The sequence below is a fragment of the Budorcas taxicolor genome, chromosome 7 (assembly GCF_023091745.1).
Source record: "Budorcas taxicolor isolate Tak-1 chromosome 7, Takin1.1, whole genome shotgun sequence".
Classification (NCBI taxonomy): Eukaryota; Metazoa; Chordata; class Mammalia; order Artiodactyla; family Bovidae; genus Budorcas; species Budorcas taxicolor.
The window spans coordinates 37,628,824-37,642,459 of record NC_068916.1 but is presented as its reverse complement, the minus strand read 5'-3'; the positions used below and the strand labels follow the sequence as shown (position 1 = coordinate 37,642,459).

Below are 13,636 nucleotides of genomic sequence, written 5' to 3'. Positions count from 1 at the left end.
TTCGCTGATAACCTGGACAATTGTAATCTCTGTAACAATTGAGAGGGAAACAAATCCTGACTGGAGTAAATTGAGGACAGAAAATGAGGTAAGGAAGTGAACGCAAAATAGAACAGTCACTGTAGAGGAATGTGGATCCAGCAGCAGAAGATATTAGAGAAGGTTTGCATGCCAGTGCCACACCTACTGGGGGAAAAATTGATGCTGCTGGACCGAGAAGGGTATGAGTTCCTTAAGAAAGTGACAAGACAAGAGAGCCAGAGCACAAGTGAGACGGTTGGGCTGTGATGAGAGTAGGAATGTACTGTTTGTTGTAACAGCAAAAAGCAAAGAGGATGGACCAGGTAGGTCATTTTGGTGGTAGAAGAGAAAGCTGTAACTGATTGCTTCTGTTTTCTGAATGTGGTTATTTGTTGGGGGAGTGGATAGGTCTTGGAGTTTTGAGAACAGAGGAAAAAGTATGAAGTAGTCATTTTGAATATTGGGAAAATGAACAACCTAGTTATTTTAGACTGTTTCACTGTTACTGACCAGTGCCCATTGCCCGTTTGAGCTTTGTGACCATGAATTTGAAGCGAGAACTGTTGAAAGGATATACATTTTCCTTCATCCATTTTTAGTTGCTCTAGGGCAGATGTGAAGTAGGTAGATATTTAGGTTTAATCACGGGTTCATCTTTGCCAAGTATATCAGATGAAGAGAGAAAGGGACGGAGGATTGACTTTGCATACAAGGGAGTGATTTTGGTGATGGACCACAGATTCTAAATCAGGTCAGTTGGAAAGTGAGGATATAGTGTATGTTGGGGGTGGCATGATGGCGAGTGAGAAATGGCCATCTGACTGATGATCGAACTAGAACCCTTGCCGTACCCTCGTTAGAGTCATTGGTGGTACAGAGGACCCTCAGACGTGTGACTTCCAGGATCACTCAGGAATTTTTTGCTTGAATCTTCAGACCTCTGAATAGTATTCAATACCGCCCTCCATCTTGAAACACCTCCTTCTCCTGCCCCACACAGTGATCACCCGTGACCCCCAAGATGCTAAATTCATTTACATTAACTCAGCATCATCAGTTCTGTGTTTTAATTCCAGAGCTGAATGGTGTTTTTGAGGATCTGGAGGTAGCTGTTCAGTTAGTGCACAGAAAATAGCCAGTTTCAGTCACCATATCATTTAATGGCTTCCCCGGTGGCGCAGAGGGTAAAGCGTCTGCCTGCAATGCGCGAGACCTGGGTTTGATCCCTGGGTCGGGAAGATCCCCTGGAGAAGGAAATGGCAACCCACTCCATACTCTTGCCCAGAGAATCCCATGAAGGGAGGAGCCTGGTGGGCTAGTCCATGGGGTCGCAAAGAGTCAGACACGACTGAGCGACTTCACTGTGGTGCCTGTGGTGACTATCATCTAATGGAGAATGGTATCTGTAGGCAGTGGGAACATAACTAGGGCCATTGATGGAACAGGGTTGGTAGAGCAATTATTGCATCACTTATCTCACCCCCTGCTACTAGCAAAAACAAAGAGAATTAATATAATCTAATTTTTACAAACCTTGATAATTTGCTTGTTTCAGGAAAGTTTTGATCCCCATGTCTAATTAATGAAGTAACATATCATACACAGTTTTTAAAACATCATATTAAGCTTTTAGAAGTTCTTTTGTTGGTGTTCTCTGGAGTTTATGTAAACTTTACTGATACTCTATAACTGTGCTGTTAAAACTTCAGTGAAACTCTGTACGTTTGTTGTTGTTATTGTTGTGATTAGTTAACCAAAACATATAGCTGACAAATTACACAGATGAAATGTAATAACAAGTAAATGTGTAGACAGAAATTCTTACTTATTAATTTCATCTTTAAAGGGCAGTTTTACCCAAACTTATTTTAGGGAATTTTAGTTTTATCTCTTTTTTTATTCCTTTGTATTTTGCTAGATTTACTTGAGTAATTTACATTGTAGAAAAATCAGAAAATGTAAGAAAATAAAATTTGTCTATAAGTCTATCTAAAGATAATAATTTTGAATGACATACTTAATTGGCATATAGCTTTCCAAATCTATCAATTATAAAGTATTTACCCCCCTCATGGAATATTACATTATAAATATCTTTGTCAATAGATGAATTTTTAACTGGCTGTGGAATATTCTATTTTTTGGTAAATATGGTTTATTTTTTCTAGTAATTCTTTAGCAATATATTTGCTTTAAAGCCATGTTTAAGCCAGTTGACAGATACTAATATATTGGCTGAAGTGAGGGAAGTAGATCATAGAAATGCCATCCATGTATTAGAGAACATTTTAGTAGCTGCTGGAATATTTACTTTTTATTGCAGGATAAACTGTTTTTTTTTCTAATAATCATGTTTTCAACATATAGTTTAAGGTGCCTTTTAAAATTGTCTATGTGTGATTACTAACCGAAGACTTTGTCAAATGAAGAGAATTTGCTCCCTCCTTTCCTTTCTTTTCCTCTCTTTCCTCTTCTTTCTTTTTTCTTTTTTTTAATAAACAAGCAAAAGTGCAATTTCTTTCAGAGTTACTCCATTTTATCTCAAGGAGTTCCAACCTATCCATCTTTAAAGGGCAATTTTATCCAAACTTAAAATACTGCCACTTCTTTGGTAAGGGCAATATAATAAAAGCTCCCCAAATCACCCTTTAATAACTCGCAGCAGTAAAACAAATAAAATTATTCATATGCAACTTTATTTATAGAATGAGCAAAGGCTGATGGAATTTTCCAGCAAAAAAGAGATCTTAGGTGGATTTGGCAATGGATTCTTAGATATAATTCCCAAAGCACAACAAAATAGATAAATTGGACTTCATCAGAATTAAAAATTTGTGTGTCAAAGGACATTATGAAGAAAAAGGAAAGATAAAGAATGAGATAAAATATTTGCAAATTATTTATCTGATAAGGAATTTCTATCTAGAATATGTGGAGAACTCCTAAAACTCACCAACAAAAAGATAAACAACTCAAAGAATGGGTAAAAGACTTGCACAGGCATTTCTCCAAAATAGGTATACTAATTGCCAACATGCACATGAAAAGATATTCAACATCATTAGTCACTAGGGATACACAAAACAATGAGATATCACTTGACACCCATTAGGATGGCTATCACTAAAAAAATAAAATAAGTGTTGGTGATGATATGGAGAAATTAGGACCCTCATATATCACTGGTGGAAATGTAGTGGTGCAGCCACTATGGCAAGTAGTTTGTTACTTCCTCAGAAATTTAAATATAGAATTATCAAATGACTCAGCAGTTTCACTCCTAGATATATACCCAGAAGAAGTGAAAACAAGATTCAAATAAGTACATCTACATGCATGTTTATGCTGCTGCTGCTGCTGCTGCTGAGTCACTTCAGTCGTGTCCGACTCTGTGCGACCCCATAGATGGCAGCCCACCAGGCTCCCCTGTCCCTGAGGTTCTCCAGGCAAGAACACTGGAGTGGGTTGCATGTTCATAGTAGTACGTAATAGCAGCCCAAAAGGTAGAAACAACTTAAATATGCCCATCAATGGATGAATGAATAAACAGGTAGTATATACATAAATGGAGTGTTATTAGCCATAGAAAGAAATGATGTCCTGATTCATGCTACAATATATTCAGTTCAGTCCCTCAGTCGTGTCCGACTCCCATGACCCCATGAATCGCAGCACGACAGGCCTCCCTGTCCATCACCAACTCCCGTTTACTCAAACTCACGTCCATCAAGTCAGTGATGCCATCCAGCCATCTCATCCTCTGTCATCCCCTTCTCCTCCTGTCCCTAATCCCTCCCAGCATCAGAGTCTTTCCAATGAGTCAACACTTCGCATGAAGTGGCCAAAGTATTGGAGTTTCAGCTTTAGCATCAGTCCTTCCAATGAACACCCAGGACTGATTTCCTTTAGGATGGACTGGTTGGACCTCCTTGCAGTCCAAGGGACTCTCAAGAGTCTTCTCCAACAGCACAGTTCAAAAGCATCAATTCTTCCGCTCTCAGCTTTCTTCACAGTCCAACTCTCACATCCATACATGACCACTGGGAAAACCATAGCCTTGACTAGACGGACCTTTGTTGGCAAAGTAATGTCTCTGCCTTTTAATGTGCTATGTAGATGCAGTCACCATCTGCAGTGATTTTGGAGCCCCCCCCCAAATAAAGTCTGACACTGTTTCCACTATTTCCCCATCTATTCCCCAGGAAGTGATGGGACCAGATGCCATGATCTTAGTTTTCTGAATGTTGACCTTTAAGCCAACGTTTTCACTCTCCTCTTTCACTTTCATCAAGAGGCTTTTTAGTTCCTCTTCACTTTCTGCCATAAGGGTGGTGTCATCTGCATATCTGAGGTTATTGATATTTCTCCCGGCAATCTTGATTCCAGCTTGTGCTTTTTCCAGCCCAGTGTTTCTCATGATGTACTCTGCATAGAAGTTAAATAAGCAGAGTGACAATATACAGCCTTGACGTACTCCTTTTCCTATTTGGAACCAGTCTGTTGTTCCATGTCCAGTTCTAACTGTTGCTTCCTGACCTGCATATAGGTTTCTCAAGAGGCAGGTCAGGTGGTCTGGTATTCCCATCTCTTTGAGAATTTTCCACAGTTTATTGTGATCCACACAGTCAAAGGCTTTGGCATATATATATGTACCTTAAAAATCTTTTTCTTAGGGGAAGAAAAGCCACTGACTTGTATACTTTAAAAGGATTAAACTAGTGCATTTAGAGAGAGAGAGGCTGACTAGGAATAGTTTAACCCTCCCAGTTTACTGATAAGACTCAGACCCAGTGAGGTTAAATGATTTATCACTTGATTAGTGGCATAGCCAGATGAGACGCTAGTCTGACAGAATTGGGGCAGGGGGACATAAGATTTAAAGTGAGATGATTGAGTTTAAATTCTTAGACTGTGGTCAAAAATCCGAGTTGTTCTGCAGTAAATTTCTCAGTTTGAACATCTGCTTGGTAACACCTGCCTCTTAAGATTATTGATAGAATTACATGAGATATCTCTGAAATGCCTATTAGAATGACTATCACATAGTAGGAACTTAGTGTAATTGAATTTGAATTTGAAGTGCTGTAGTTTAACATTGTGTGAGGAACATAAGTTATTCTGGAAAATATTTTTAGGAAAAGATTACTTTAGAAGACAGTTGAGTACTGGCTTGATGGCTTATATAGTATTTTGCTCTTACTTAAAAAATTGTTCAGTGTTACGATATTGTCCTTTGTAACCAGGCTTTTGGAATTGAGATTGAATTATCTGTAGCCATCATTTTTTTTTTAACAATACTGTTTCTTTTCTTTTAATTAGTAGAAAAAATTCCCGAATGAATATAGAGGAAGAATGCCACTTCCTTAATTACTAATATTACGTTATAGTCTACTTGAACTCCCTGTGGGATTTTTTTTTCACCCACAGTGACCTTTTATAGAGTATGTGGTCTGAAAGAACAAGTCCACAGGGAGAGTATGGCATTGTGCCAATTACAGATGTAATTTTCTATTATATTAAACCATCTTGGCTTTTATATCACTCTTCTCAATTATAATACTTTTATTTACTTGGTAGCTTTTAGCTACAAGGCTCAAAACTCTACAGAGACTCAAAGCACTCCAGTGAGGTAGGCATACTATAATCATCCTTTTTAGTTAAGAAAAGAGGAGGATGATATTATTTGTGAATGCTTCAATAAGAGAAGAAATAATCTACTAAAAATCTGTCACTGGTTATAGGATTTGTTGTTCAGTCACTAAGTCATATCTGGCTCTTTTGCAGCCCCATAGAGTGTAGCCTGCCAGGCTCTTCTGTCCGTGAAATTTCCCAGTCAGTACTGGAGTGGGTTGCCATTTCCTTCTCCAGGGGATCTTCCCCACCCAGGGATCTAACCCACATCTTCCGCATTTTCAGGGGGATTCTTTACCGCTGAACCACCAGGGAAGCAGTTATAGGATAGTCTTATTTTTAAGAAATGAAAATTTCTTCTGCCTCATGTAAATAATGTTTAGATTTTTATCCACATTTTATTTGTTTGGGTATTTTCTCTACTTTTCAACTGATTGTACTGTATGTTGACTTTCTTTGACTCTAAAGTACAAGAAAATATGAACACTGTAAGCGTGTACCTAAAGTAGTTTGATTGAATGATTTAGATTTATCAAATATTTTGCTGTAGACAGGTAAGTAATTTATAGATTATTGACAAATTTATATTTAGATATAACTTGTAGATTTCTTAGCTTTGAGATGGGTGTTGTGTATTCACGTATAAGTTAGTTATAGTCACGTCCTTAAGTATTTTAGGTTGGCATGCTAATGACTAATAATACGACTGCTGCCATTAGGTGTATTTACACTTCTCTTTTATGGTACAGATGTTCTTTATGAGTTAAGTACTACCTATAGGACTATTCGGAGAAGGCAATGGCACCCCACTCCAGTACTCTTGCCTGGAAAATCCCATGGACGGAGGAGCCTGGTGGGCTGCCGTCTATGGGGTCGCACAGAGTCGGACATGACTGACGCAACTTAGCAGCAGCAGCATAGGACTATTACATAGAATAAGAACAAGTTTAAAAATATGTTTTAAAATGGGATCTAATTAATGGCAATTCCTAAAAAAAAATAAAGATTTTTCATAAGGAAATATTGTTTATTTAAGAAGTAAACTCATAAGTTGCCTTGGGTCAGTTCTTATGGATTAGGACCTTTTTGAAGGCTGAGAGGACAACTAATTTCTTTATGATATTATATGAAATTTGCAAGAGGCCAATATATCTCATTGTCTCTTTTGTAAGTGCTTCCACTTTATATTTTTCTGAATTCTGGAGGTTCTAGGTAGATGGAGCTCATCAAAGCTGAGTGTCTCGAGGTCTGCAGTGCATAGAGGGTAAGCATTATGTCTGGTAGTACCACATTTAAACAATTAAGAAGATAATGATAATAGATAACATCTATTGACCATTTAATATATGCCAGGTATCCTGTGTGCTTTTATACTTTGTCTCATTGGACCCTCGAAATTAATAAACAATAAGTCACATTTTTAAATTTGCTCAGAAGGACTGAAAATAATGTACAATTTAATAAAGTAGCCACTATGCTTCCACAGTGATTACTTTGCCATCTGTCTTTAGTGAGGTCCATGACTAGTGCCTGTTCTCATAGTCATTATGGTTTTATCTTGTTCTTAAACATTTTGTTTTCATAGTCATGAAACTCTCCTGAGGGTAGGTGATTTATCTCCATTTGCCAAGTGTGAGAGGTGAGAGAATGACCTTGATACAGGATTGCATTGAGAGCTGTTCCTGTTCTTTACTGGCAGGGCTGTCTGGCTGAAGTACTCATAGTACTTGGGAATCAGGGCATTGCTGGTAGTAAAACAGAATCTGTACTGGATTTTTCTAGATTATAACTGCTCAGTTGAAGTGCGAGTAGGTAACAGGTTAGCTGATACATTGATTGACCTCTTCTGCTCTTGGGGCAGTCAAGCAGTGTGTGGGGGACCTGGAGGCCTTAGCCTGTCACCTAACCTCAAGCTGCCTTGTTGGTTAACCACATTGTAGAGTACAATGAGAAACCTGTATGTGGGTCAAGAAGCAGTCATTAGAACCGGACATAGAACAACTGACTGGTTCAAAATTGGAAGAGGCGTACGATAAGGCTGTATATTGTCACCTTGTTTATTTAACATATGTGCAGAGTACATCATGCGAAATGCCGGGCTGGGTGACTAACAAGCTGGAATCAAGATTGCTGGGAGAAATAACAGCAGTCTCAGATGTGCAGATAATACCACTATAATGGCAGAAAGTGAAGAGGATCAAAGAGCCTCTTGATGAGGATAAAAAAGGAGGGTGAAAAAGCTGGTTTGAAACTCAGCCTTCAAAAAACTAAGATCATGGCATCTGGTCCTGTCACTTCATGGCAAATAGAAGGGGAAAGAGTGGAAGCAGTGACAGTTTATTTTCTTAGGCTCTAAAATCACTGCAGATGGTGACTGCAGCCATGAAATTAAAAGGTACATACTCCTTGGTAGGAAAGCTATGACAAACCTAGACAGTGTATAAAAAACAGAGACATCACTTTGCTGGCAAAGGTGCATATAGTCAAAGCTGTGTTTTTTTCCAGTAGTCATGCATGGATGTGAGAGTTGGACTGTAAAGAAGGCTGACTGCTGAAGATTTGATGTTTTTGAATTGTGGTGGTGGAGAAGACTCTTGAGAATCCCTTGGACTGCAAGGAGATAAAATGAGTCAATCCTAAAGGAAATTAACCTTGAATATTCATTGGAAGGACTGTACCGAAGCTCCAATAATTTGGCCACCTGATGTATAGGGCCAACTCATTGGAAAAGACCCTGATGCCGAGAAAGATTGAAGGCAAAAAGAGAAGGGGACGACAGAGGATGAGATGGTTAGTAAGTCTCACTGACCCAATGGACAGGAATTGGAGCCAACTCTGGGAGATAATGGAGGACAGAGGAGCCTGGTATCACAAGGCCTTGGACATGACCTAGTGACTGAACAATAACAACAAAGAAGTATAAACATCATCATTTTTTGTCAGTGCCAGAATGTGAGTTAGGCCTTAGGAAACTATTTCAGAAATGTGAAGCAGTAGAAATTATATAGTATTTTATCTTTTTTTAGTATGTAATTCTCTCCTATTTAATTGCTGATGAGATGTTGAATTTAGAGCTTGAAGCTTACACTTAGGATCTTAATGGTAGCCACTTGCATAAAAGTATAAACATTTCCTGACCAGATTGTGTTTACCAATCAGTTGTGTCAGTTGCTGGAGGACAAACTTGACCTGTTTACTTGAGAATGCTTTTCACCTCCAATTTTCTTTTTGGGGAAGTTTGGTTTACAAGTAGTTTTAGCTAATTATTGAAACTCTGTGACATAAAAATTCTTTCAGATAGTTTATAATTAATTTAAGTTACGTTAAGCAATTCATAATTCAGGTTGGCCCAAGTCTTTACATTCAAAGAGTGCCTTTATTAACCCACATAGTTTCCCCTAATCCTCATTTCTATCAGGTTCTCCTATAAAACTTATTTTTCTTTTTTGCATATTAATGTTAAAAAGAGTGATAGATGGTTTCTTCTTTTTTTCTTTTTTCTTTTACATATACAGAGTCTCATGGAGAGATGGATTTTACAGTCTCTAAGGTCAGTGTAGAAGGTGATGATCTCATAGAGATAAGACTCTAATTTGAGGAGGGAGAGGAAATTCCTTAGGAAAGTACCACATGGGCTCTCAACATAACATTTCTTAGTAAGTCAGTTTCAGTCATATTATTGTTCTTAAGAAGTTTGTTGGAACTGTTTGCTGTTTCTTTAGTTGGTCATTTAGATTTGGAGTGCATATTTGTCTTTTAGCCCTAGAATCACCTTAGCACACATGAGACGTCAGCTAGCATTGACTGAGGAAACAGAAGGTTACATTTTCCATCTCACACTCACACTGACTCCAGGACTTACCCTCGTTCAAGGAATGGTGGACCTAATTGCTTGCATTTTTTAAATTAGTATTCTATCTCTGTTTGCAAAGTGTGTAGTTGAAGTTATATAAGTGAATTGTGGTTAAATTCACATAAATATGTCATTGTGTTGTATTAACTGATGACTCGTGTGTGCTTAGTCCCTGTTATGTTTTACTGACTTACGCATTCAGATTCTTTAGGTTCTCTTGTCTTAGAATTTAAAAGTACTACTTCTTTAATAAGAAGGTCTCCTACCTGTTACCGATCTCTTACTGATTTATAGGATTAGAGCCTGTCAGAAGAGAGAAAAGTTTCTTAAACATAAATTCACTGATATTCTATATTTGTCAAGTAAGTATAGTCTTATAAAAATCTTGTAGGTTAACAAATATTCAGTGTGTCTAAATGAAAAATGGAAGGGATAAGATAGTATAGATGCTAGGTACTAACTTTAAAATTGACTGGGAGGCATGTGACTATATTGACCTAGCTGGTGCTGCTTTGAAGAATTCCAGTATGATTCCCTGTTTTCCTTCAAGTTGTATTGAGTAGGGTTCTGTTGCTGCAAGCCAAGTGATTTTAATTGGATTTAGATTCAGGCATGACCGTCTCCCATGGCTTCTGTTCTTGTAGGCTCTACTTACACTGCTTTGTACAGTAGGGGTTTGCCTTTATTTATTTTCATAGTATTAATCACCTATTAATTTTTCATTTTAGGTCATTAAAACATGTCGCATTCATTAGTATCATAATTAGAAAATCAATTATCCTCCTAACTTAAGGACTAAAAGATTTCAGAACAACTGTGGTATTGAATTTCTTATATTTTAAACGATCTGACTGAAGATTTTAATTTTAATTTTGTCCCCTTGTTAATACTGTTGTAGGGAGGTTTAGTCTTTGTTACTAAATACACACCTTATTAAATCAGTGTGTGTCCTGGGACAAGACATTTTTCTGGATCCCAGTGATTTCTGCCATCCAGCTAAAAACTATTACATTTGATAGATAATAGAGAATAAGGTGGAGGATTTTGGAGTTGGCATTGACATGTAGTAAAAAGATCACAGACTTTGGAATCACACTGTTTACCTTTTGGGGACTAGTTGAAGAATCTTGGGCGGGTTACTTACCTGATTGAAACTCAAGTTCTGGTCTGAAAGTTTGGACAATAATAGCAACCTCCCAAGGTTTTTCTGGAATTAAATACAGTGTGTGTGTGCTCAGTTGTGTGCTCCTTTGCCACCCCATGGACTGTAGCTAGCCAGGCTCCCCCTCCATGGGATTTCCCAGGCAAGCATGCTGGAATGGGTAGCCATTTTCTCCTCCAAGAGATCCTCCCAACCCAGGGATCGAATCTGCCTCTCCTTTGTCTCCGGCTTTGGCAGGCGGATTCTTTACCACTGCACCACCTGGGAACCCCTTAAATATGGTAGGAAGTGTAAAAGCATCTGTTACAGTACAGCACATTGAGATCTTCATTTCTTAAAGAGATCTTTCCAGTTTAGGGCAGGAGAATCAAAATGCCTAGCTCTTTATAAGGCCTTTATAAGCTGTTTATAAGGCCTTTTTATTGTTAAGTTTTGCCAAAAGTGGAACTAGTTGTGAAAGTAGAAAGCATAAAAAAATATAATTCCTTCTTATCCTTTTTTTTTTTAATATTCTTTTTATCTTTTGGATAAATTTAGGGAGCAAATGTTTAAGGGAAGATTAGGTCTATTAGAAGACCTTACTGAATTTTGTTCTTTGGTGCTGGTGACCTTTCGCTAGCAGTTTGAACCAAGTGAAAAAGGTTAATAAAGCTGTACAGTAAAATAATCTGACTAAAAATAAAGCTGCATACTTAATAGAAAGCCTGCCCCTTTGCTTATAAGTGGGAGAATATAAGTTTGAATGTTTGATGAATGTAGAACTTTCATAAGAGTTGTGACTTTACCTGTTCAATTTTTAAAATAAAAAAGTTCAAAATGTACAGATCACCAGGTAAGAGTATAAATTATTATGGGCAAGTGTGTATAAAATAGAAATTTGAAGGTTATAGTCAACCTAGTGTTACATCTATAATGAAGATACAAAAAAATTAAGTGAAAGTATCTTCCAGTTTTGTATTTTTAACCAGAGAAAAGTTATTTTCTGTGACTACTTTTATTTACAAAAAACAGCCACTGACTTGCTTCTAAAAAATTTAGATTATTTAAGTCCTGTAAGAATTTCATCTGAAATAGTTTTAGCAGCATGCAGTATCAGTAATTATCATGTGAAGTCAGCATGACGTTTGGCTCTTCTAAAATTGGTTTGAAATTTGCTTGTGCAGTTTTACCCAGTTACACTAGTGACCTTGAGAGACAATACCAGTCACAGCAGTGTTCTGTGAAAGAGGTTTCAGTAAACTGCACTTAATTTAAAATTACTTATGATTGTCACTTAGTCAAGAGAAACTGTTTAACATGGCATTTCCCTCAATTGAAAATAACATAAGCAAAGAAGTAGATTTAAAAAATATTATTGGTGAATTTGCTTCCATAAAACCAGGAGAGTAAAATTGTAATGTTCTATGGTTGGTATAAAGAAAATATTTAAACTTAAAATGTAGATTTCAATTTCTCAATAATGTTTTGCAGAAATACCCTTAAAATATACACTAAAGCGTGGGAATAGGGGACACATTTTTCTTTTAGCCTCAAGTTCCGGGCACTGATAAGAACTTCACAATACACCCATTTTCCTCAACCGCTAACCTTTTGCTTTTATTATCATACATTTTTCTTAAATATGTTATAGGCCTTTCACTATACTAATATATTTGTTAAAACAAATAATTGTCTTTTGCAGAAATTTAAAGTCCCAAGTCAGCTGATTTAAGCTATGGAGATTTTTTCTGAGTGGGCCTGGCCCAATCAGCTGTTCACTTTAAAAGCAGAAAACTTCCTATGGCTGGTAGACGAAGAGAAATCAGAAAGATCTGAGGTGTATGAAGCAGTCTGTGTGTTGCTGGTTTGAGGATGGAGACACTGGTGAGAAAGAATGAGGGCAGCCCCTAGGAGAAGAGAGTGTTTTCTGTTTGACAGCGAAGAAACAGGGAACACAGACCATTAGCTACAAGAGCTAGGTTCCACCATCAACCTGAATGAGCATGGAAGCACATTCTTTCCTGGAGCCTCCAGGTAAAAGCCCTGCCTGCCTGACACCTGATTATACCCAGTGGGAGGCCAGCCAAGCCTCTCTCAACTACCAACCTGTAATGAACTAGTAATTGCATCTTGTTTTAAGCTGCTCAGTTCGTGGTAATTAGTTATATAGCAAAAAAGAAAAACAAATATACTTTATATGGTCTTCTGTCAGTCTGAACATTTCTGCGAGGCTCTGTCTTAGCTGTTTCAGAAGTCTTAACATAGCATACAGCCCTACTCTGGATTTGATCTTTACCTGAAAGCCATTTCATTATTTGAGAATAGTTTTGTCACCTGGAGGCGCTTGTAACTTGACATAGCTTTATTGTTTAACCCAACAAGTCCTCACTCTTTTGGAGCTAATAGTTCATTCTTTTTTTTTTTTTTTTAAAGATTTATTTATTTTTGGCTGTGCTGGGTCTTCATTGCTGCGCAAGGGCTTGCTCTAGTTGTGGCGAGCTGGGGCTACTCTCCAGTTGTGGTGTGTGGACTACTCATCGTGGTGGCTTCTCTTGTTGTGGAGCACAGGCTCTAGGCACATGGGCTTACAGCAGTCGCAGCACACAGGCTTATTTGCTCCTAAGCATGTGGGATCTTCCCAGACCAGGGATCGAACCCATGTCCCCTGCGTTGGCAGACAGAGTCTTAGCCACTAGACCACCAGGGGAGCCCTAAAAGTTCATTCTTTAGTTCATCTCTTTCCTCTCATGTGTCATATGCAACGAAAAGCCCAGTGGGACTTTTAGTCATTGAGTTAATTAGGAACATTTCCCATTTTCGAACAACAGTATTTCTAAACTTCTCTCCAAAACAAAACAAGGAGCCTCTTTCTTGCAGCTTCCAATCACATTTTATACTTTTAAACCCTCACCAACAACCCCTTCTGGGCCTTTTTTGTCGTCGTTTAGTTGCTCAATAGTGTCTGACTCTCTTGCAACCCCGTTGACTGT

At 37.9% G+C, this 13,636-nt stretch overlaps 1 protein-coding gene across 2 annotated transcripts in view; it reads left to right on the top strand.

Annotated features, from left to right (window-relative positions):
• The window catches only part of COMMD10 (COMM domain containing 10), a 179,365-nt gene that overhangs the window by 38,654 nt on the left and 127,075 nt on the right, over positions 1 to 13,636 (top strand). Inside the window, exon 6 of one of the 2 annotated variants that reach the window (XM_052643871.1) lies at positions 8,158 to 8,269. The exons of the other annotated variant lie outside the window; for it this stretch is intronic. Coding sequence (XP_052499831.1) covers positions 8,158 to 8,160 — 3 coding nt within the window. The 3' untranslated portion in view covers positions 8,161 to 8,269. Of the gene's footprint in view, positions 1 to 8,157; positions 8,270 to 13,636 lie in introns of those variants that run through there. 2 annotated transcript variants of the gene reach the window in all.